This window comes from Neurospora tetraspora, assembly GCF_033439725.1.
Source record: "Neurospora tetraspora strain CBS 560.94 chromosome Unknown B0H65scaffold_4, whole genome shotgun sequence".
Classification (NCBI taxonomy): Eukaryota; Fungi; Ascomycota; class Sordariomycetes; order Sordariales; family Sordariaceae; genus Neurospora; species Neurospora tetraspora.
The window spans coordinates 2,647,062-2,667,528 of NW_026944386.1; the positions used below are offsets into that span (position 1 = coordinate 2,647,062).

General features: G+C 51.9%; 4 protein-coding genes across 4 annotated transcripts; 2 read left to right on the forward strand and 2 right to left on the reverse strand.

Moving 5' to 3' along the window:
- The first annotated feature begins 311 nt into the window (after positions 1–311).
- B0H65DRAFT_198130 (uncharacterized protein) lies at positions 312–1,175 on the forward strand. Its single transcript, XM_062821742.1, has 2 exons — positions 312–957; positions 1,025–1,175. Exon 1 carries the CDS (start codon positions 392–394, stop codon positions 899–901), a length of 510 nt encoding a protein of 169 aa, XP_062681790.1. The 5' UTR covers positions 312–391; the 3' UTR covers positions 902–957; positions 1,025–1,175.
- Positions 1,176–4,920: 3,745 nt separating this feature from the next.
- B0H65DRAFT_442594 (uncharacterized protein) lies at positions 4,921–5,600 on the reverse strand (the record flags this gene model as incomplete). The annotated part of the gene is made up of 3 exons (XM_062825584.1): positions 4,921–5,102; positions 5,131–5,202; positions 5,432–5,600. The coding sequence occupies 3 exons, from the start codon at positions 5,598–5,600 to the stop codon at positions 4,921–4,923; spliced, it is 423 nt and encodes a 140-aa protein (XP_062681791.1).
- Positions 5,601–10,584: 4,984 nt separating this feature from the next.
- B0H65DRAFT_198266 (uncharacterized protein) lies at positions 10,585–16,409 on the forward strand. The gene is made up of 4 exons (XM_062821743.1): positions 10,585–11,410; positions 11,467–11,593; positions 11,655–11,966; positions 12,032–16,409. Exons 1-4 carry the CDS (start codon positions 10,990–10,992, stop codon positions 16,233–16,235), a joined length of 5,064 nt encoding a protein of 1,687 aa, XP_062681792.1. The 5' UTR covers positions 10,585–10,989; the 3' UTR covers positions 16,236–16,409.
- A 1,266-nt stretch (positions 16,410–17,675) lies between these two features.
- B0H65DRAFT_508936 (voltage-dependent anion channel-domain-containing protein) lies at positions 17,676–19,569 on the reverse strand (the record flags this gene model as incomplete). Its single annotated transcript, XM_062828271.1, has 4 exons — positions 17,676–18,513; positions 18,592–18,626; positions 18,941–19,358; positions 19,421–19,569. 4 exons carry the CDS (start codon positions 19,567–19,569, stop codon positions 17,676–17,678), a joined length of 1,440 nt encoding a protein of 479 aa, XP_062681793.1.
- Positions 19,570–20,467: the final 898 nt, after the last annotated feature.

Consider the following 20,467-nt stretch of genomic DNA (forward strand, 5'->3'; position numbering starts at 1 on the left):
CGCTTGTTGGGCACACCCCCTGTCGCCCTTCCGTTTTCCTGTGTTCCGGCCAGGGAGGGAGGAAAAGCCAGGAAACGAGAGACATGGGCACGAAATTCACCTGCCCCATGGTACCCACGGTACCCACGGCATCCTGTTTCCTGGGACGTACCCTTGACACATATCTCTGCCCGCCCCTGCCCTTGTTCCCCAGCTTCCTGCTTTTGCTTCCCAGAGTTCACGAGATATAAGAAACTCACATCCCCATCTCATGGTTACCTTCAGCCCAACTTGTATCGACAACAATCCGATATCCACATCATCAACACATCTCATCATCGACTGATCAGCAACAAGCATCCACTTGGACAATCGACTACTACTACTTTTTCAGAAAACAACAACAGCAACAATGTACTCTTCATACGGTTCTTACAGCTCTTCGGCTTCTTCCAGCCGATCTTCTTCCTACGGCAGCTCCTACTCCAGCATCTCGAGGCCGATGGATATCTCTCCGATCAACATCTCTTCTTCCGGACCCGATGCCTCCTGCGCTTTCCCCTCGTGGCCCCGCCGCACCTCGCTCTGCGAATCCGAGTCTGACTACGAGCGCCCGACTTCCTTCCTTTCCGATGAGGACTTGATGGGCGATGTTTTCGACGACGATGTGCGCAGTGTTTCCAGCAGCGGCAGCTCGCCCATGCACTCTCCTCCCAAGGCGCCCTTCATGACTGAGGCCGAGATCCTCGAGATGCAGCGCGAGCAGGCCGCCTACCAGCGCGAGATGGTCAGCTTGCTCGTCAGGGAGAAGGAGAGGCGCAAGGCCCAGGCCAAGCGTCAACGCAGCGCCGGCAAGGCTTCTTCCAAGAAGAGCACCAAGAGCAAGCTCAGCGCCATGACTCCCATCGCCGAGTCCGAGTAAATATCGGATGCACGATGCAGCATGTGCCGTGGCGATTGCAACCTCGTTTTTATTGAGTAAGCTTACACTGGTTTGATAATTCCTCCATTTGGCATTCATCCGTGCTAACCATAACTCTTACAGTACCCCATTTTTGGCTTTTTGACCGCTTTTATTTCATTCTTCTGCAACCACCAGCATCAGCATCAGCATCATCGGCATTTTCATTAACACCATCTTCATCAACCCCCACGGGAAAAAGGCCTTTCCCCCACACATGTGTGTAACGGGCAAAAACCCTGCTTTGCATCCTCGGATGCGGATGTGCGGATCATGCACCGGCTTGTGCCTTTGCCGAGCTGCCCCGTGCGCGGATCATCACTTGAGTCGATGATGCCGTTCCATTTTCCCATCTGAAAAATGCCGCGGCACATCTCCAACTCCGGACCGACTCACGGGACTGGGGACCCTTGGGTGGAGACACCGTGATCAAGTGTGACGGTCAATGGGAGAGGACGAACAGTCGCCCGCGCATCGAGTCACACATTGACTGGGGGGTGCAACAAACACAGCAATACCCCGCGAACTCGACAATCAAGGCCTTCCAATCATTCAATCCCGACCAACCACAACCCAGTCGAAACCCGCCAAAAAGACCTGGCCTCTGCCTCCAAAGGACACAAACACCAAAGCATTCGCACATAGGAAAGTCGCAGCTGGACTCGCCAAGGGATGGTCGAAGATGATTGATCGATGCATCGATCTCATTTCCCGTTCCTGGTCCAGGTCCTTTCTCCTGTGCAACGCCACAATGTCTGCTCCCACGTTTTACAGCACGCCGCCCTGCCGCGCTGGCTGCTTCAAACAAAGAAGAGGACGGGCAGGTCTAGTCGGGTCGGACTGAGTCTGTGATACTCGGCCCCGACATCTTTCTTTCATCAAACATCCAACCCCTAGCGGGTTTCACTTCGCTTCTTCATTGTCTCGAGTTTCTTAGCTTTACTCTTAATTACTTTGACACGACTTTGCATGGGAAGACATACACACACACATACAATCAGGGCGCATCGGGTTGGGGCAACAAAAAGTTACTTTTTAGCATTTCTCGGAGTTTCCTTTCTGTTTTCCTTTGTTTTAAGCGCGGTTTGCGATTGATACCCCCATTTGTTTTTGTTTTTTCTCAAGCATTTTCAGGCAGTTTTTCTTATGATATTGATACCCCATTGGAATTTGGAAAGGCATAAATTGCCTTGAGGAGTTAGTTTAGTGAGCATTTGAAGTCTCAGTGGTTGCTTCTATAATTGAAACTTCTATCATCATCATCAACCTCATTATTTGATCTCTTCATTGCTTGCTTGTGACATGGTGCCTGCTTCACTCTTCTGCTTTCGATATGTCATTCGTCTTTTTACTTGGGAGCTTACATCAAAGGAAGATGCCCAGTCAGTGAAGGCCATACATACTCTTCTGATCGCAAGCAAGGACCTCATCGCCCAGTCAGTAGGTTGGTAAGTCCCAAGACACCATTCCATTCTCATTGCGACAGCGCAATCATACCAAACTCGCTCTTTCACTACCAAGTACATCTGTCTCGGTCGTCATCCATCGTTCTTTCTCCGAAGCGGGAGATGCTCAAATGCTATCATCCGATAACCTCGTCGCCTCCTAGCATCCATGTGACAGATCTCCCAAGTATATTCTCAACTCACCATGCCACGGAAATCCTACCTATGTGACTATCACCGTCGCATTCATTCGCAGAAGTCATAGCGGATTTCGACAATCACGTTCTTACTTTTTTTTTCTTCTCTACCCTGTCTGTCTCTACTAAAATGCTTGGCCGCGGCCTGCGGGCATTCACCAGCGAAATATTTTTCTTCGTTGGAGTCCTGTCTCCTCAACCTTCCTAAAAGGTAGTAGTAGCAGTAAGCCTACCTCTACCCTCTCAATCTCAATCTTACATTGCTCACAACATGTGAAAGTGAATCACATGTGAAGAATTTGACATCACCATCACCATCCATCACCATCACCATCACCGTAGCAGTACTAAGTATCCCGAACACCAACCCAGTCCCTCTACAAACCAGTTGCGTAGCAACAGAGTAGTAATACTATACTCCCGCAAATCACCGAACTTAGGCGAGTCGCAAGCCTAACCCTACGATCCATCGGAATTTCCCCGCCTACATATTTACATCATTCATTACCAACTAATTCCGCACTTGTTTGCAGAATCTGGTAAGGCGCAGCGTTAGCGGGCAAAGGGGCTCAAACAACTTTTTTTTTTTACCGCTGCTTTTATGTATACCGCTAATTCTCATTCAAGTCGGATTTATCCTTCCTACATACGGTCTAGTAGATCGGGGAAAGGACCTGCATGCCGGAGCGCCAACGTAGCAGATGGGGCTGACAGACTTAGCGAGACCACTCAAGACGACTGGCAAGTTCCAGCATGCGGGTGACTCGCAGCGGATGGCAGGACAGCACAGCTCCCAAACTTGAGTAGGACTAGTGGGACAGGGGGGGATAAATCCGACTTGAATGAGAAAAAGCGGTAGGTATCGTTTGATGGTGATCGACAACTTTTCCTAGTAGTGGATTACTTCTCGTTTTAAACGAGCGGAATGAGGCCGCGCGCGCTCGTGCGCTTGGCGTTTAAACGTTTAGTTGGACGACGGAAAACGGTCATCTCTTTATCACCAGTCCGTCACAATCACGGCTTCCTCTTGTGGGGTCCTAGATAATCCCCATCTTCACATGTTGGATTGTACACCCAATCTCGAAGGATTCTTAAGCATTGAAGAAAACAAGTGGACCCGATATCGTGCTAAAGTGTGCGGTTCCCACCGTGATGTGATGTGTGGGTGGGTTGTGATATAGACCACTGGCCGCACAAGCGCCCGCGTTAGTGATTAGTCACTTGACTTTCTGATAGTTCCGAGGAACTCCTACGTAGGCGGTACTTAGGTGGTGTATTCCCGAGTTGCAACGTACGCGAAGAATGGCGTGGTAAAGGTCGTGAATTATAGTTTTTGGTCGTTTGCTGTGTGGATATACTGTCAATGGCAAGAAAACGGCAGGTCCTTGGAGATGATGTTATCTTATCTTTGAATGGCCGACAGGCGCTGGTGTCCCTAAGACCACTTGACTCTCTCAGGTCTTTCTCCAGTTGGCCTTGTGAATTAGAGATTCGTACGACGCGCAAAAATTAGAGGTGAGAGGCGCAAGGCATGGAAGCAATCGTAAGCTTCTCTTCGGAGATTCTGGCCCGGACACGTCAAAACCTGTATATCAGATAGACAGCCGAGACTCGATCGACGATCTACTACTCGAGTGTCATGGCCTGCCTAGTCCACACCAGAGCAATACCTCTGACCCGGCGTACAGCAAAGTGAGACTGGTCTCACTCAATATTTTCTACCGCAACGTCAGCCAGCAGAAAACGTGCAATTAAGACCGAAAGCAAGGATCTAGCTTCGTAGCTTGAGTGGAAAAGGCTTTTTGAGTATCCGCTCAGGCATTTTTTCGTTCCTCTCAGAGTCAGTAGATGTCAGACACCGAGTGACAGAAACATAAAAAACGAGGCAAATGGGAAACCGGAAGCGGTGAAGACACCGACTGGATTCTAACTTGACCGCCTGGCGCCAGCAGCCGACCAACGTGGTCAAAGATGATGTCTTGGAGCGTCTATAGCGCTTGTCTCGTGTTATCTGAAGATTTCAGTGTAAATAAAGCTCACCCAACATGTGCATCCGTGTCCGTGGCAAAAAGAGTGCGCGGGATACACTGTGAAGTCTGCACAGGTAGCTCTCAGCCACTCTTGATATAGAATAGATATATTAGTGATCATCGTCCCGATCCGTACCGCACCCCGGACCTGTATTAGATCTTTTATGGTCATGCGGCGGCCATGCTGCCCGGGCCGATCATGGCACGGTTCACGATAGCGACCCCGGCCGGCGATCCACTGCGAGCTTGATGGCGGTTTGTCGATGTTGTCAACGAGCTGATTTGCTGTGAGACGAGGCCAGATGGGTCTAGATCTGTTTTGGTAGAGCTGAAAGGCCGAATGTCCCAAAGAGGGACAGGTGGACACTCTCAGATAAGCATTCGACATCGAACAGATGCGTGCCGTCTCTGACCCGTAGGGTCTTTTCAGACTTTGCAATTGTGTCGTCATTCCCGATGCCTGGGTTACCAGTTAGTCTCGAGTTTTCAGCTAGGCAACAAGTAATGTGGTCACTTACATGGTTCTGCTCGCTCCCGTACAAATCCGCGCTTGGTGACTCGACACAGCCAATCCAGCCGGTTGGCGACGACTCATTGTGAATATTGAGTGATAGTGATGGATCTGATAAAGAAAGGATTCCGAGTAAGATTACGGACAGGCTCAGCTCCGCAAGGCAAGATCTGATTGAGTCTTATGGAACCAGGCCTGTTTGTACTTGCTCAACCGAAGCTGGTGCATCGAGCGCGGAGGCGCGAATCCCAATGGGAAGGTTGGCGAACTCAGAGGCATTACATACCTACTAGTGATGAGTTTCTTACAAGTTCGTGGTAGTGTCCACATGGAAGATAGTGTCCCGAACCAACCAACGCGGTTGTTTGGTGGGATGGCAAGGTGCTTATTTTTAACCTTTTCTTCAGCCGTTTTCAGGCCAATCCAACGAGTGAAAAAAGAAAGGGGAAAAAGAAAAGAGAGCAGGCCAAACGTCATTGAAAAGCACATGCAACTGAACCATCGTGTGGTTGCGTTGTCAATGTCGCCATCGACACTGCTTCATTGTGCGAACTGCGACGTTAATGTCTAGATAATTGGGAGAATATTGAAAGTTGAGATAGGTCGGGTGTAGATAGCAGGCATCTGGATGTCTTTGATGTCCAGTGGGTAGGTAGAAAACAACCTTCGGAAAGATGGAAGATGGAATTGTCGACGATGTTTGTCAACAATGGAGATGTTGAACCCCGACAAGAAAATCCGGGGCAGGCAACTTCAAGCTTTGCTTACCTCATGTGCTCCTGCAGCCCCCGCGTTTTCTTCAATGTAGTTTGTGCATCTGCGGGCGGGAGCACGGACAAGATTAGATGATGGGAAGGAAGGTACAGACGAGATACATAAGACGATTCAGGGGGAAGGACCTTTCCTCGGTTGCGCTCGGACACCTTCTTCAATCCACATGCATGTCACCTGAACCACAGTTCGTCCCATTCGACTGAAGGAAGGAGCGCAGTGCGTGAACCCAATTAACTGGTTGAGGGGAAAGAACTGAAGAGAAGCAAAGATGGGCGTAGTTGTGCCTTTGGCCTCCAAGCAACGCCGCACGCCATAATGGGACCGTTATACTCTTCTTTGCTTTTTAAGTTATCAATATGATGAGCTAGCTGATGTGACGGATTGTTCCGCAAACATCGCTCTCTCTCAACACCTCGAGAACAGCATCACGATAACCCCACGCTTCCATGTCTCGGACAACCACCTCTGCGCCCTTACCTTTTTTGCTGTTGCTGCTTCACTTCTTTGTCCCATGGTTCCACGAACAAATTTCTGCTCAACACAGGGCAAATGAGGCCGGTGTGGTAACCTCAGGTCAAGGTTCGAATGCCACGCAGTGTTCGTTGCTTGGTTTCTGTGTTGCATGTCTCGTCCCTCCTCCTTGGGTAGGACGACAGCAATCCATACGAAGGGGAGCGTTCACCTCATGCCAGGCACGAACAGCCAAAGGTCCTGCGGTGTACAGGTTGAACGAGGTACGGGCGCGGGGGCGTTAAACGGATGCTTTGATCACTTGCAGAGGGGCATACCGATACCTAGCTACTGTATCTTTTTTAAGGCTGCACTTGCTTGGATGGGGGGCAATGAGATAGGTCGGAAGTGGAGGTATCGCCGTTATTGCTTGCGGGTATGTGGTAACCCGTCAGCAGAGAGTAGTAACCTCGCATGCCATGTCACGAAATGCGGCCGTGGCATACTTAATCGTGGGTGCATCGTGTCCGGCACCAAAGCAGTGTGAGGCATTGGTTGGTCTCCCAGTTCCTCTTGAATATCAGGAACCGGAGCGGGGAGGTCACCATCCTGTCTGCGTAACCTGAGCATAGCTGCAAAGCTGCAAAATGGCAACCTCTAATGTTGGTGCTTTTGTTGAGTTGCTTGCTCCGTGTTAGACAGGATAGCTTCCGTCAAACAAAAGCTTGACAGGGCATGGGAGCCCACGATCTTCGTCCACCTCATCCTTCAACAATCGGCAAATGGTAGACGATACGCCCCTTGCAATGAATCGGCAATAGAATCCCATCTCCTTAGTGTTAGACTCCGATTCTGGGCTCTGGAGACGACCCTTTCAACGAAACGCAGAGAAAAAAGACGAATTGGATTCCACACTTGCCCTTGACATTGTGATTCCAGGCAGGTATCGGTTCGCCGGCACCGAAGATATCTGAAATGCGACTGTCCTGCCTTTAAAGATCGAGGCCACCACTTTGGCATTGATGGTTTGGCTGGATTAGGGTTGCAGTAAGATTAACAGGGTCCGTGGCGTAGAGAAATGGTGGTTTAATCTCTAGTGTTCAGTTAAAGTGCAACAACATCAGACTTCATACCGGACCTGCATACGGGGGTGATGGTGCCCTGATGGTGGGGTTGATAGGTAGAAGCAGTCCCATCAGCTTCATCACAAACACGATGAAGCTGCCGGATGGGGGTTTCAAGTTTGCAGCCGAACCCTCCACTGCCCTCCTCTTCGAAGTGATGACTAAAATGTCGAGTATGTAGGTACCCGATCACATTCCCATGAGTGATGCCGCACGGATACCGCTCAACCGGTCCAGGTTCCGTAGCAACGGGTATATCGTGAGATCAATACGAGTCCAAAGTCGGATGTGGAGTACATGGGCGTCCATGATGTAGTTGGAAATGAAGTTATCGATGTGTACCAAGAAAATGTTGATTTGCACAGTACAGAGAAGAGGTGAAGTGAAAGGGAATCCTGGGCAATCGGCGCCTATTTGGGATCCTCGCTTGTTGGAGACTTGTTCGGATTTCGGATATGAGCAGCGGCCGCTTATTGTGACGAAACTTTTTTTTTCTCAGCACACGTCGAACAATTTGCTCGAGTAGTTCGTGATGAACAAAATTGCCTGTAATCCTCATCACCTAGGCAGATAGTGATGCCGGCTTGCTCGTTGCAATGCGATATGATCCATCACCCTGGACTCGGGCAAGATGGGAACTTGTTGGAGAATGTCGTACAGGTGGTTCCTGATTTTCTGCATCTGTCTTGGCAACTGGTGTTCCACGGTTCCAGCCAATGCACGGAAGAATCGAAGCACTGGCAGGATGGGTTTTACCTAGCCAATGTGTTGGTGAATCTGGGTTGTAACTGGCGTGTTGCGTTGTGGTCGGTTGTCTTTGAGGAAGGAGAACATGGAACGAATATGATGACGCTATAAAAGACTGACAGCATCCAGAATGGAACAAAGACAAGAACGGAAGGATCGATAGCGGATGATAGCGGATGAAGGGCGATAAGATCAATGATGAAGCTGGATGGATGTCGGCGGAGGTGATGACGGAGCTGATTGGTGCGTCTGTGCAAGGACGTGGTTGCCAATCGACCGCGAGGGCGCTTAAGGCCCCTGCTTGTGCCTTCCTCATCCCGGCCAAAGCACCTCAAGCCTGCCGCCCCTGGACCCATTTCCCCACTTTTCACCCACTTCACAACTTTCGCAGTGTTCTTTTTGCTGGCCAACCAGACGCCGACTTTGCACTTTTTCACTCTCTCCGAGGCTCTCTTCAGACTCTTTTCAGACAGCATCTGTCACCTCTCACCAACAGGTCGAGGCCAATTGATACTGTGACTCGACCATCCTTATTATAACAATTGCCATTATTGCTGTTGGGCATGCCAGTGGCGTTTCCTGTGGTGCAAATGGAAGAGACTCGAACTCGAAGCTCGACTCCACGTCCTGTCCTCGACGACATGCCCTGGAGAATGAATTCGACGGCCACCCACGCTACGGACGATAGGATCACTTTTATGAATGAAAAAGCCTGGAGGTGCCCTGGACACCACAGCTGCAGATCCCGCCGCTGCAAAGCAACCCTCGACTGGCCATCTTGACAGTGGTTATTCATGCTTCTTCACAGCACACGGCAGCAGAAACAACATGAACAGCACCAAAGCAGCAAGCAACACGCAAGGTACCGCTCGTTCTGTGTGTGTGTGTGTCTTGAGTCTTGAACCAAACAGATCCATCCGTGCAGTGCTCTCCCCGGTACACCGAGTGGTTGTACAGCCTCTCTTTGGACTCCAGACACAGTAGGTACACTATGCCACCGTTGGGCGATGACCTATATCCACATACTTGTCTATATACCTGTAACCACAGGCGATCCTCCAGAGGCTCAGGTCCCCATTGCCCTGCCCGGCTAACTAACCGCCCCAGACACTCCCCAGACTCCGGCTGTCGAGAACCTGGAATCACGACGACGACGTCAGTGAACAAGGGCAAGCCATCATGGACTGCATTGTGGCAAGCATCAGAATTCTGAATGGGAACAGTGGTACGTCGAAAGCGGACTCGCCAGAAGCAGAGGGCTGCTAATTAGGGCGGAATATTGAACTACTGCACATGCCACCATTGACACGCCCAGATCAATGTCACCTCGCCCACTGACAATCCCGTTGATGTTCCTCAAGGTATTGACCGGGGGCATCCGTCCAGTCCCCTCTCTAGTTTACACAGTGCCCTCTCGCGTCGTGCCCCTGTTGCGACCTAACCAGATTTCCATCTTTTCCACGCAGGGCAGCCAGAAAGCCAGACGGCCAGACGGCCAGGCCAGCGAGAAGAGAGGATGGCAAGATGGATGAATTCGCCCTCTGGATTCTCGAAATGGCATGAATTCAGGGGAGAGAGATATTTGCCCCCCAGTCCCCAGAGCCACCCTCAGAAAAGGACTAGCAGGATAGGGCCGCCATTCAAAGGATTTCACCTCCTCCACAACGAGGACGGGCACGCCTCGCTAGCAGCAAGCCTAGGAGCTAGGAGCTAGGTTGGGAACCTGGAGTCAGCTCCTCACTGGGCAAGGGTTCATTTTATGGATGCTTTCTCGTGGCATGCACTGTCCAGTGACAGCTCGCCTCCGCGTCCTGGACTCTGTGCTAAGCGCTCGTCAGGTTGGCCCGAACTTATCTGCTGCCACACACCACCACTCACGTTGGTGCAAGTCACAGGCATAATCATCACCTTTTTTCCTTTCTGCTTCTCTTTCTCCTTACCCGCTGCCAAACCAACCTAACCCTCTGCTCCGCGCATCCAGCTGTTTGCTGTTTGGGATCATCAGACAAGAGCATCATCTCGCAGCACGACAAGCGCCGGGCACAGCACCCAGCTCCGGCCTTTCTTTCTTGGACCATCATCCCACTTGAATTCTCTCATCCATGACCTCAGGCGGGTAACCTCGAAGCCAGGTCCTCTTACCGCCCCCTCCTCCCCTCCTCCTCATCTAGACAGAACTACAACCTTTTGCCATACACGCCTCCTGCGTCTCCCGCGCCGTGTGTCTCGTTTCCAGGACCGTTCCCGTGCAACCCTACCAGTTCCGGATTTTTTTCCCGCTCACCTTCGATTTTCCCCTTCCAACCGACATTCATTGCGAAGAAACTCCTCTCAACAAACAGCTTTACTCGGACGAGTCACGATTGTCACAGTAACGGCCATCGATTCCGGAGGAAATAAGCCCGTGTATGCCACAAAGGATAGCCTCGAGCTCCGTACTCTCGGCGTGCTGAACGTGGAGGAACAGCTTGGGCGGGAACAGACAGCATAGTGTCCCATGTGATGACTGGGGTTCGGATTGTGTAGCCTCGCCACGCGTCCTGGTTCGTTAAGAAGCCCCGGAGGGTGATAGCTCCCTACCGCTCGGTATGTTCTACTCTTGTACGCCGTCCGCTCCCGGCCTGCACCTTGAGAGTTCCGGGTTGGCCATTTCATGCCTGGACCGAAAGGTACATACGGACTGCCGCCCATGCAGCCTCCCGACTAACAATTTGGTCTCAAGATCTTCGACCCAAAGGACATAATAACTCCTCCCCACATATTTTGTCACCATGTCGGTCCCCGGACACATCTCGAGAAGCCGTACCGGCTCGATTCCAGCCTCATCCAAGGGACGGACTGCCCACATGCAAGACTTCGCCATGGCTCCGACCCCGAGCGCCGTTCCCCGGTACTTTGAGCCGTGTGCGGCCACGGCCTCCATGTTCCTATATGCCCAAGGCAGTTCGATTGTATGCTGTCATCATGACAGCCTCACAATAGAAAGGAGATTTGCGCGCCATACCGAGGAGGTGCAACTATTAGCAGTCGACAACCTCAGTGAGATGGGCACCGGGAGGCTGGTTGTCAGTTATGATGCCGGGCAGACTGCGATTGTATGGGACCTCATGACTGGAGATGAGGTTGCAAGATTTGCCTCGTATGAAAATCTTACCTGCGCTGCCTGGATGCGCAATGGCAATGTTGCGTTTGGTGGGTATACTTCTGCTTCATCTTTCGTGTAGCCGTGGCTAACTGGGTGGAAACAGGCAACATCCAAGGCAACGTGATCCTCTTTGAGCCTACTACGTCTGAGCACATCTCTGCAAGAACTATTGATCAAATCGCCATCACAGCTATTGCCCCAGCAGCAGATTGCAGGACCTTTGCCATTGGGTAAGTACAAGGCTTCCAGTGCATCTTTAGGATGGTGCCGAAACTGACTGGCTTGCTACAGGTACCAAAACGGCTCGCTCTTGATCGCAACACTTCAGCCTAGATTCACCATCCTTCACAATCTTACTACCTCACGCGGGCCTTCTCCCATCGTAACACTAGCATGGCATGCCTCGTCTTCACGGCAAAAGTCGGACATGCTGGCCGTGCAAACACACGATGGCGATCTCCGTGTGTGGAGTGTGTCTAAACAATACAATGCCGATGATCCGGCAAAAGTGGTAAGAATTTTGAAAAGGACAGAAAACTATCTCACAGGCCCGAACTGGATGGGGTGGTCCAAAAACGGTCGTATTATTCAGTATTCAGAAGGGTAAGTCCGTTCAATTATGGTACCTACCGCTCTTCATGTGATCGCTAACACACTTGTTCCAATAGTGAAACGATTTCATGGGACGTGAGGACGAAACACGTTACTTACGATACCATCCCAACCTTGGAACATGCCAGGGGCTTGGCTCTTCATGGTCCAGGAGCAACTCTCTTCACTCTCGGAGCGAATAACTCGGTCCAACAGTTCGATCTGAACGCACCGGCCATGATGGTCAACAGCGTTCAACACCCAGCTAACCTGCTACCTCCTTCGCCGCCTATCTCGCTCGAAGAACAGGAAAAGAGCCAGACCGCGATGCATCACAACGTCGACCCGGGAGTGCCAATTGCTATTCACGCTGATCTATCTGAGAGTGATGACCACATGTCACCGTTAGCTAGGCTTGTTCAAGGGCAATCTGAGCCTGACCCATATCGCCCAACGAGCCCTACCTCAAGCCGAAGTCGATCCAGTGTCTCCATCACATCATCCAACTCAAACACTCAGGGGCGAAATCATTATGCTCCATCCGCGATTTCCCGTGGGATGACGGAGAACACGTACATCTCAGCGGGGTCTTCACTGAGATCAGGTTTGCCCGGGCAGGATCACCGGTACAGGCGAGATAGGGAGTCTTTGTCGACCACGAGCTCCGTCTCTATGGGCAGTTCAAACTATCGTTCGAGAAGGCCATCACGGTTGCGTCATGAAGTGCCTCGCAGTCCCGATGACGCGAAAGTTGTCGACCTATTCAAGTTTACCAAAAGCCGTCTTCAGGATATGCCCTACAAGACGCCACAAATAAACGATGGTGTCCGACTTACAAACGATGATCTGCGGCGTCAGATGCTGAGCACAATATTCGGATGGAACAAGGAGATTGAAGACCTGATTCGGGATGAAATGTCTCGACATCCTCTGGGGTCTACGAATCGGATTTTGCTTGCGAAATGGCTGGGAGACATCACAACCGATATCATGGCTATGGGATCAGAGAATATGACCTCGTCTGATTGGATGCTTTTGGCTCTCAGTGGTATTGGAGGACAGGCATCACAGCACAAGCTTGGGCGAGCCTATGTGCAGCGGTTATTGGAAAGCGGCGATGTTCATGCGGCGGCAACCATCATGATCGGATTGGGCGACCACAACGATGCGATTGAGATCTACGTCTCCCACAAAAAGTACATGGAGGCCCTGATCTTGACCTGCCTCTTCTTCCCATCGACTTGGGAGCGTCAAGTCCAGATCGTGAGGAAGTGGGGAGAGTGGGCTGTACAACATGGCCAACAGCAGCTCGCCATCCGATGTTTCGCTTGCACCGGCCATGAATCCACAGAGCCATGGACGTCACCTTCAGCCCAGCAAATCACGTTCGGAAGCATCTCAGCGACTGTCAACGAGGTCACCAGCCCCCCACTCTCGCCCCCTGCCAGGAACCATGGCCCCCAGCGGAGCGTTGCGAAGAATTCAGCCCTCAAGCTCATTACCACCTTTGGAGATAACAAGTCGAAATTCTTCTCTGGGCTCGATGGTGGTAGGACTCCTATTGCGGCAGGAGCCACCCCAATTGTCCAGTCAGCCCTTTCACCTGGCGGAGCTGACCCTGCTACTGCCGTGCTACGGAATAACCGGAGTCAGTTCAATACTCCATCCTCTGCGCGCCCACCAAATGGGGGTTTCGGTCGACATCGTCTCCCATCCATCGGAGAGGCAACCCAGGATAATCGCGAGCTTTTGACCGCCATCAGCAAACCAGCCGGTGATCCTTACGCGAATATAATGTCTTTTGAGGTTTCCGATAGCAGAACACGGGGGTACGACTTGCCCAGAGCACAGACTGCCAGCCCTCGCATCTTTAAGGACACCAAAGCGCCGCCGCCTCCTTCTCCCTCGCCCGCCGCCGTAGCGGCACTGATGGAATCCGGCAGACAAAGACGGAATGGGTCTCGCAGCCGCATTCCAGAAGGCCTAGACCTATCTCTGCCTGTGTACAACGACACACGCCATGATGAACCGAGCTCCCCTGAACAGTCCGGAAATTCGATTTCCAACGCACAATATCACTGGCCATCTAGGCGCAAGGGACCAGGTTCTGTGGCCAGTTCTGCAACATCTGCATCTGCAACATCTAGTGTTCGAGGCTATCGCACCAACGTGCCTGGCAAGAGTATGGATAAATACTACCATAGTCTTGAAGCTGCTGGAAGTAGTAGAAACGCCAGAGGAACCAGCCGAGATGGTCGTGGCAATGGTCGCGATACCAGCCGCTCACGCAGGAACGACCGGGATCTGTCCAGAGACCGCGGTAGAGGTTCATCTAGGGGTTATACGCCCAAGGGTGGGAAGAGATCTCCAAAGTCTCCAGTTCCGATGTCTCCTGAAGACTTGATCAACCTTGCTACTCCTCGGGAGGATCTTGAGCAACTCGGTCATAGTAAAGGGCGTCTCATTGACTTCTCGGACGAGCAAGATCAGCCCAGCGTGGTGAAGAAGGTCGCTGCCCGCCGTGAAACATCCAGGGTGCGAATGGTAAGCCGTGGTGCCAGTAGGAATGGCCGCAGCTCGAGCCGCGCGCGCAGTTCCGAGAGACGCAAGCCCCCAGCACTCGACCTCCGTGGTCGTGAAGCCAGCCGCGAAGGTTCCAGGCAGAGATCGCCATCTTCCCCAGTGCCCATGTCAGGTCAGGCGCATTTCTATGGCTCAGAGGATGAGGATGATTACAGAAGGGCGTTGGAAGACCGCGAGAGGTTCCGCCAAAGGCACAACCGGAGTGTAAGCAAAAACGGCAGAGGAGAAAGCATTACATCGCCGATCTCCAGTCGAGATCATGGCTGGGGTGGCCGTGAGAGGTCTACAAGTCGCCAGAGGTCAGACAAGAGGTCGGAAAGCCGCCAAACAGACCGCAGAAAGCGCATTCCTGCCCCGATGCCCACGCCTGCGCCGATGCAGCTTGTTACGGACAGTTCAGGCGACTTGAAAGTCATGATCAACGAGAGACAGCTGAAGAAGGAGCAGGCACAGCGTGAGCTTGAAGAACGTCGGAGGTCGCTCGCACGAAGACCGTCGGCGCCCCCGATCCTGCATCCTGATGAGCTTACTCCTGCCCGGTTGGACACCGTCATGGAGCTGCCGAGCACCGTCTTTGTCCCTCCTAGGAGAGAAGATATGCCAGCACGCAGTGCGAGCGTTGATCCTAGCTCTCAAGGTGCTGGAAGGAGCATGTATGCCAATCGTGGGCCATCGATTGGTCTTCCTGCCACTCCGAAAGCTATGCGCCTGGTTCTTGGTTCGGACGCCAGCAGGAACAATGTGCCCGTTCCCGCTATCCCCGCGAGCTTCCAACAGACCTCGGCCGCAAACTCTAACCAGGCCTCGCCGGATAGAGTATCACAGAGGCAGGTTGAGCTCAAGCAACAAGAGATTGAACCGCCGATGAAGAGTCCTGCAATGCTGCTTCCGTCGACCGTCTACACTCCACCCCCATCGTCATTCAACCGACCAGCCATTCAGAGGTCCATGTCTGCTCCTCCTCAAGACCTTGTGCCCCCTCAGGCAGGTGCTTTCGGCAACCTAAGAGGGTTCCACGCTGCGAAGCCCAGTGTGGGTGGCGAACCGAAGCCCATGATGGGTCGCAGGCCATCTCATGATGCTGGCCGAAACGACGGACCCATCCCTCCCCCTCCCCCTCCGCCCCCAGCGCCGCCCATGCTCAGAGAGCTTCAGCATCTTGCTGTTCCTCCGCCACCACCGCCTGCCCCGCTTCCTCACCTGGCCGGTGCTAAGCCAGTGGTATACGGAGGAAGCTCAGGAATGATTGAGATCGTCATGGACGACGACCAACCACAACAACCACCTCCGCAACCGCAGCAGCAGCCCCCTCCTCCACCCATGCTGCTGCCTTCTACTTCGTACACACCCGTCAACACGGCGCCTATCCCCAAGGAAATTGTGGTCCCCATCCTCTCTCCTCCCGCGCCCTCCTCGCGGAACGGACACGCCCGTGGCCGCAGCAGCATCGACAACAGCATCGGCGGTCGCTTCTCGCGCGTGACGGAGCGCATGCGCTCGGCTAGCCGTAGCAGAGGAGCGATGAGGGACAACCAGGGAGCCGCTCCGATGATTGCTCCGTATGAGAGCGTGCCCGTTATGCCGCAAGGCATGAACTTCCAGATGCGTGCTGCTGCCGCTGCCGCTGCCGCTGCTGTTCAGCAGCAACCGGGCCAGAGCGAGTTCAAGACGGGATTGCATCAGAGTGAGATGATTTGAGATCGATATGGATGAATGATGCGGCATGGCATTGTGGTTTTGTTTTTTTTTTGCTTGTTTCACTTCAACTTTTTTTGGTTCTTTTCGATTCTGATTCTTAAACCCTTATGAGTCTGCATGGCGATTGGCGTTAACTTAACTGGTTTCACCATAACACCTTTTCGCTGTGGTCCGTTTACTTCTTTTGGATGGGGATATAGGGGATGATTATGTATGTTTGCTTGGTGAAAAAGAGATACCTTGATGGTTGTTTTGTTATTTTTGTGAGCACACACGTTGAGACGTGGGCAGCCTTGTTTTTTTTGGATACAGGTAGTGTTGTTCTATACATGCCATACTCCGTTTGTGATGTATGGGCTGGAGACAACCAGGCGGTTAGGACAAAGGGTGATGATGAATGGAAGGATGGGTGTTAAAAAGAATTATTTTTTTCTAGCAATGCTCTCGCTCCCACCCTTATCTGGGCCTGCTCGTCTGTTGTGTGTGCATTGCTTGCCGTTCTACTCATATTTTATTAACCCCCATCCTGCCGACTTCATCGACCTCATCAGCCTCACCAAACGACTTGGTCAAATACACACAACGATCCGGTTACATCTTCAACACAGCCTCGTTTGTATAGTCTTTGGGTACACGTTTTTTTTTTTTGAGGACAGTCAGTTTGAATGGGTATATATACAACCTCTTTTCCCAATGCTAAATAAACCCCCAGGCAGAAAATGCAAATGCCACCAAAACACAAAAGCACACACGAAAATACAATGCTCGCTTTGCCCGCCTGCTTGATTGCTTGGTAATCCATTAAATGCATAATACAACACATCCATCCATCCACCTTTTCGTTCGTGTTTACCACGTCACTGTCTCTTTTTTCCTCTCAAATATGATAACCTAACCGAGAAAAGGGGCAAGGGACAAAACCTAAGATAAGCAAATGAAAAGAGAACCGTAAATCCAAGAACACCAAGTTCAGTACTTCAGCACTTCAGTACTTTAAAGACGACAAGACTGCCTCCAGGCTTTCTAGTCTTGACTCTTTGGACATCCTACTCGGGGTGGTTGTCGTAATTCTTGTACTTGTACTCTTCATCGAGGATGCTGACGACGATGACGATAGTCGCGACGATGACAACGATAACAGAGACGGACGCGAAGAAGGTGGGAGGGTGAGCAGTGGTGAAGCTGTGCCACTGCCGCTACGACTAATGGGAAGGCGAGACTTCTAGTCTTCTTCCTTGGGCCATAGTCTGTTTTGGTCGATGAGATGGTTAGTAGTTGCCTAAATAAGGGTTGAAGACCATGTATACTGCTGCTGTGCCGCCAGGGAAGTCGATGAAACGGGCTCAGAAGTTCAGGGTAAAGTAGGGGGGAAAGGAAACAGAAGAACGAGGTAGAAGAGGATACGGGAATAGGCAAGAAAGAAAAGAATAAGAAAGGTACTCACAACTCCCTCCTCCAAATACATTCCAACATGCGCCAAAACACCACAATCCACACCAGTATGATACACCCCGTCAACACGCACCCCAGAATCTTCAGCCCATCGCTCTCAAACGCTCTTCCTAATTGCTCCGTCGCCGTCACCAGCGCCGTGTTGGGAAACACAAACGAGAACCAGGTCATCTGGAAGTGCAGCTTGCTTTTGCCCTCCGGCCTTAAATACTTCCACAGCGAACCGACGCTCACCAAGAAGAACCAACAACTCAAACCCCAGAGCCAGATCCCCGCCATGTAAGCCAGGATGCGCAGGATGGGAATAGCAACGCCGCCCTGCGTACCCAGGAAATCGGAGGGGAAGAAATCGGGGGCGGAGTTGGCGAGCTGTACTAGCCCGGCCGTGGTGAAGGCACCGGGACCGATGGAAATAAAAACACCGGGTCGTTGGTAGTCGCGGGGCAGCTTCTGGGTCATGAGGCGGTAGAGAAAGGCGGCGCAGATCATGAAGGAGATCAGGAAGCCGGTGCCTTGGACGGCGACGGAGGCGAGGGCGATGGAGATGGGGTTGATCTTGTTGGTGTGGCCGGACTTGATGGAGGCGGCGATCAGGTTGGCGCCGTAGGGCGCCGTCAGGAGAAGCGGGTACGCGGGGAAGACCCATACCGGCGTCATGGTGTGGATGGGGAAGACGGTGGTGGACCAGAGAAGAAGGTATAAGAAGGCGCTGATGGTGAAGCTCAGGCCGACGTAGATCCAGAAGATTTTTTCCATGGCTTTCAGCAGCCAGGGGCCGGTGTTGGGGATGCCATATTGGCAGATGGTGATGAAGATCGTTCCGGCTCTGGGAAGGAGGGTTGGTTAGATTGATGACAACGGGCAAAGGCAAGGGGGGTAGGAAGGACCGAGATGGTGTACGTACGAGACAATCTCAACTAGAAGCGTTAGTATTGAGTACTATTTTTCAAGGAACTGATGGGATCTTGCAGAGTGATGAAGTAGACTCACAATTGAAGAAACGAAGAGTGACTCGGTTTGGTCATTAAGCGAATGCAGGAAGCTGCCTGCGCTCCAGACAAACCGAAGTGTGATACAAATACAGTTTACCGTAAAAAGAACAAGGTTAAGAAAGAAGAAAAAGAGGCCAACGCCGGTCAACCATTGACTCTTGTATGGTACTGTGATGTTTGGTCCGAGTTAGAACATTGCAACTCTCTCCCTATGTGGAAGTGCAGTCAAGAGAATGGGATGAACCTACTAGAATGAAGAACATTGGCAACACCCCCGGTGGCCATAGTCATGGTGAACCATGTCCACTGATAACAAGTGATGCGATCCCTAAGGCTCACTTTGCGCTTCGACAAGTTACGCCCTTTTTTAAGCATGTCATCCATGCTCACCTTCATAGGGCTGTTGTTGCCACCACCATTTTGACGGCGGGATGAGGGTCCGGAGGAGGCTCCGGGCCGGTGGTGGGTTGGGTCCGGCGTTATATAACCATCTTCAAGTTCGGACGGGGATTCATAACCGCAATAGCTGTGAACCGGAGGAGCCAGTGTTGGTCTGGAGAAATACGATACATTTCGTTGAGGTTGTTGTGGTTCTGGGGCCGATATGCTCCGGGGTAGAGGGGCCGGAGGCTCGGAGCCGGGAGCGACCGGAGACGGGGAGGTGGTAGTGGTACCATCGCTATCGGTGATGGTTACACGAGCAGTACTGCTGCTGCTCCGCCAGGCTTGAAACATGCCGACAACAGGCGGTAGATCAAATAGAGCGGTTCGACGTAGTTAGGCGCGCCAATGAGATCCAGCTGCCTGCTGTTGTTGGAGATATTGACCAGGGAGACGACGAAGACGATCAGGTCAAATATGGTCTCTGCCACCGGAGGTCGTACGGACATATTCTTTGTATGGGATCGGAGGCGTGCCAGGGACGGAGGCACGCACAAACAAGGGGGTGGATGGTATTATATGGCGTAGTAAGGTGACGCGGAGGTTGTGAGTGATCGGCCTGGGAACTAAACAACCCCCCCCCCTGCAATATCAAGGGACCTGATTTTTTTTCTCCCAACGAAGGTTGCTTTCTGCTCTTTGGAAATCTGGGTAACCGTTTCGGTCGTCCAGTCCGTCCAGTCCGCTACTTCTTCCACCACTTGACTACCTGAGAGAACACGGGGGGCCCGGCTGGATTGTCTTGGTGCACCAGTAACACCGGGGTACTCGCTAGACGCTATTCTCGAAGCATTTCGTCGAATGCCAGACTAGAATGTTTAATTTCCTATCGTCGGTGATACTACCCCTTCGCTTGGGTAGAGGAAGGTTCCAGAGGTGAGGCGGTGTGTGGAATAAAGGTGTGTCGGGTGTGAGTGGTCCAAGGGGAAGTTCCCCTCCTTCGACTAGAAGAGAAACAGAGATCGGCATCCTGTATCCGTCTCTACTAGTTCTAGGGCAGTCCAGGTGTAAGTCCCCATGTCTAGCCCCGCTGCGCCTGTTAGAGCTTTGTTAGTGTTAAGAGGCAGTTACCAGATGGTCGGTTGCCCTTGCCATCTCAACAAAAACCCCTGTGATACTTTTCATCTGATCTCTCTCATGTCGGATTTGCACATGATAAGAAAGTTTTCTTTCTGTCTAGATCTTCTCTGGTTCCTATCACATGAAGTTCTTCTTCCCTTATAAAAAAAAACTGGAGAAAACCTGCATAAACCGGACGGTTTTACACAGCCTAAACGCAAGACGTTAACAAGCAGAAAAGAACGCTACCACTAACAGCACCCCCCTCAGCGAAACCTAGCCACATGG

Coding starts and splice junctions, on each gene's coding strand:
- B0H65DRAFT_198130 (XM_062821742.1), top strand. CDS start 392: ATGTACTCTTCATACGGTTCTTACAGCTCTTCGGCTTCTTCCAGCCGA.
- B0H65DRAFT_198266 (XM_062821743.1), top strand. CDS start 10,990: ATGTCGGTCCCCGGACACATCTCGAGAAGCCGTACCGGCTCGATTCCA. Junction 11,411..11,466: donor CAATGGCAATGTTGCGTTTG/GTGGGTATACTT, acceptor GGGTGGAAACAG/GCAACATCCAAGGCAACGTG. Junction 11,594..11,654: donor TGCAGGACCTTTGCCATTGG/GTAAGTACAAGG, acceptor GGCTTGCTACAG/GTACCAAAACGGCTCGCTCT.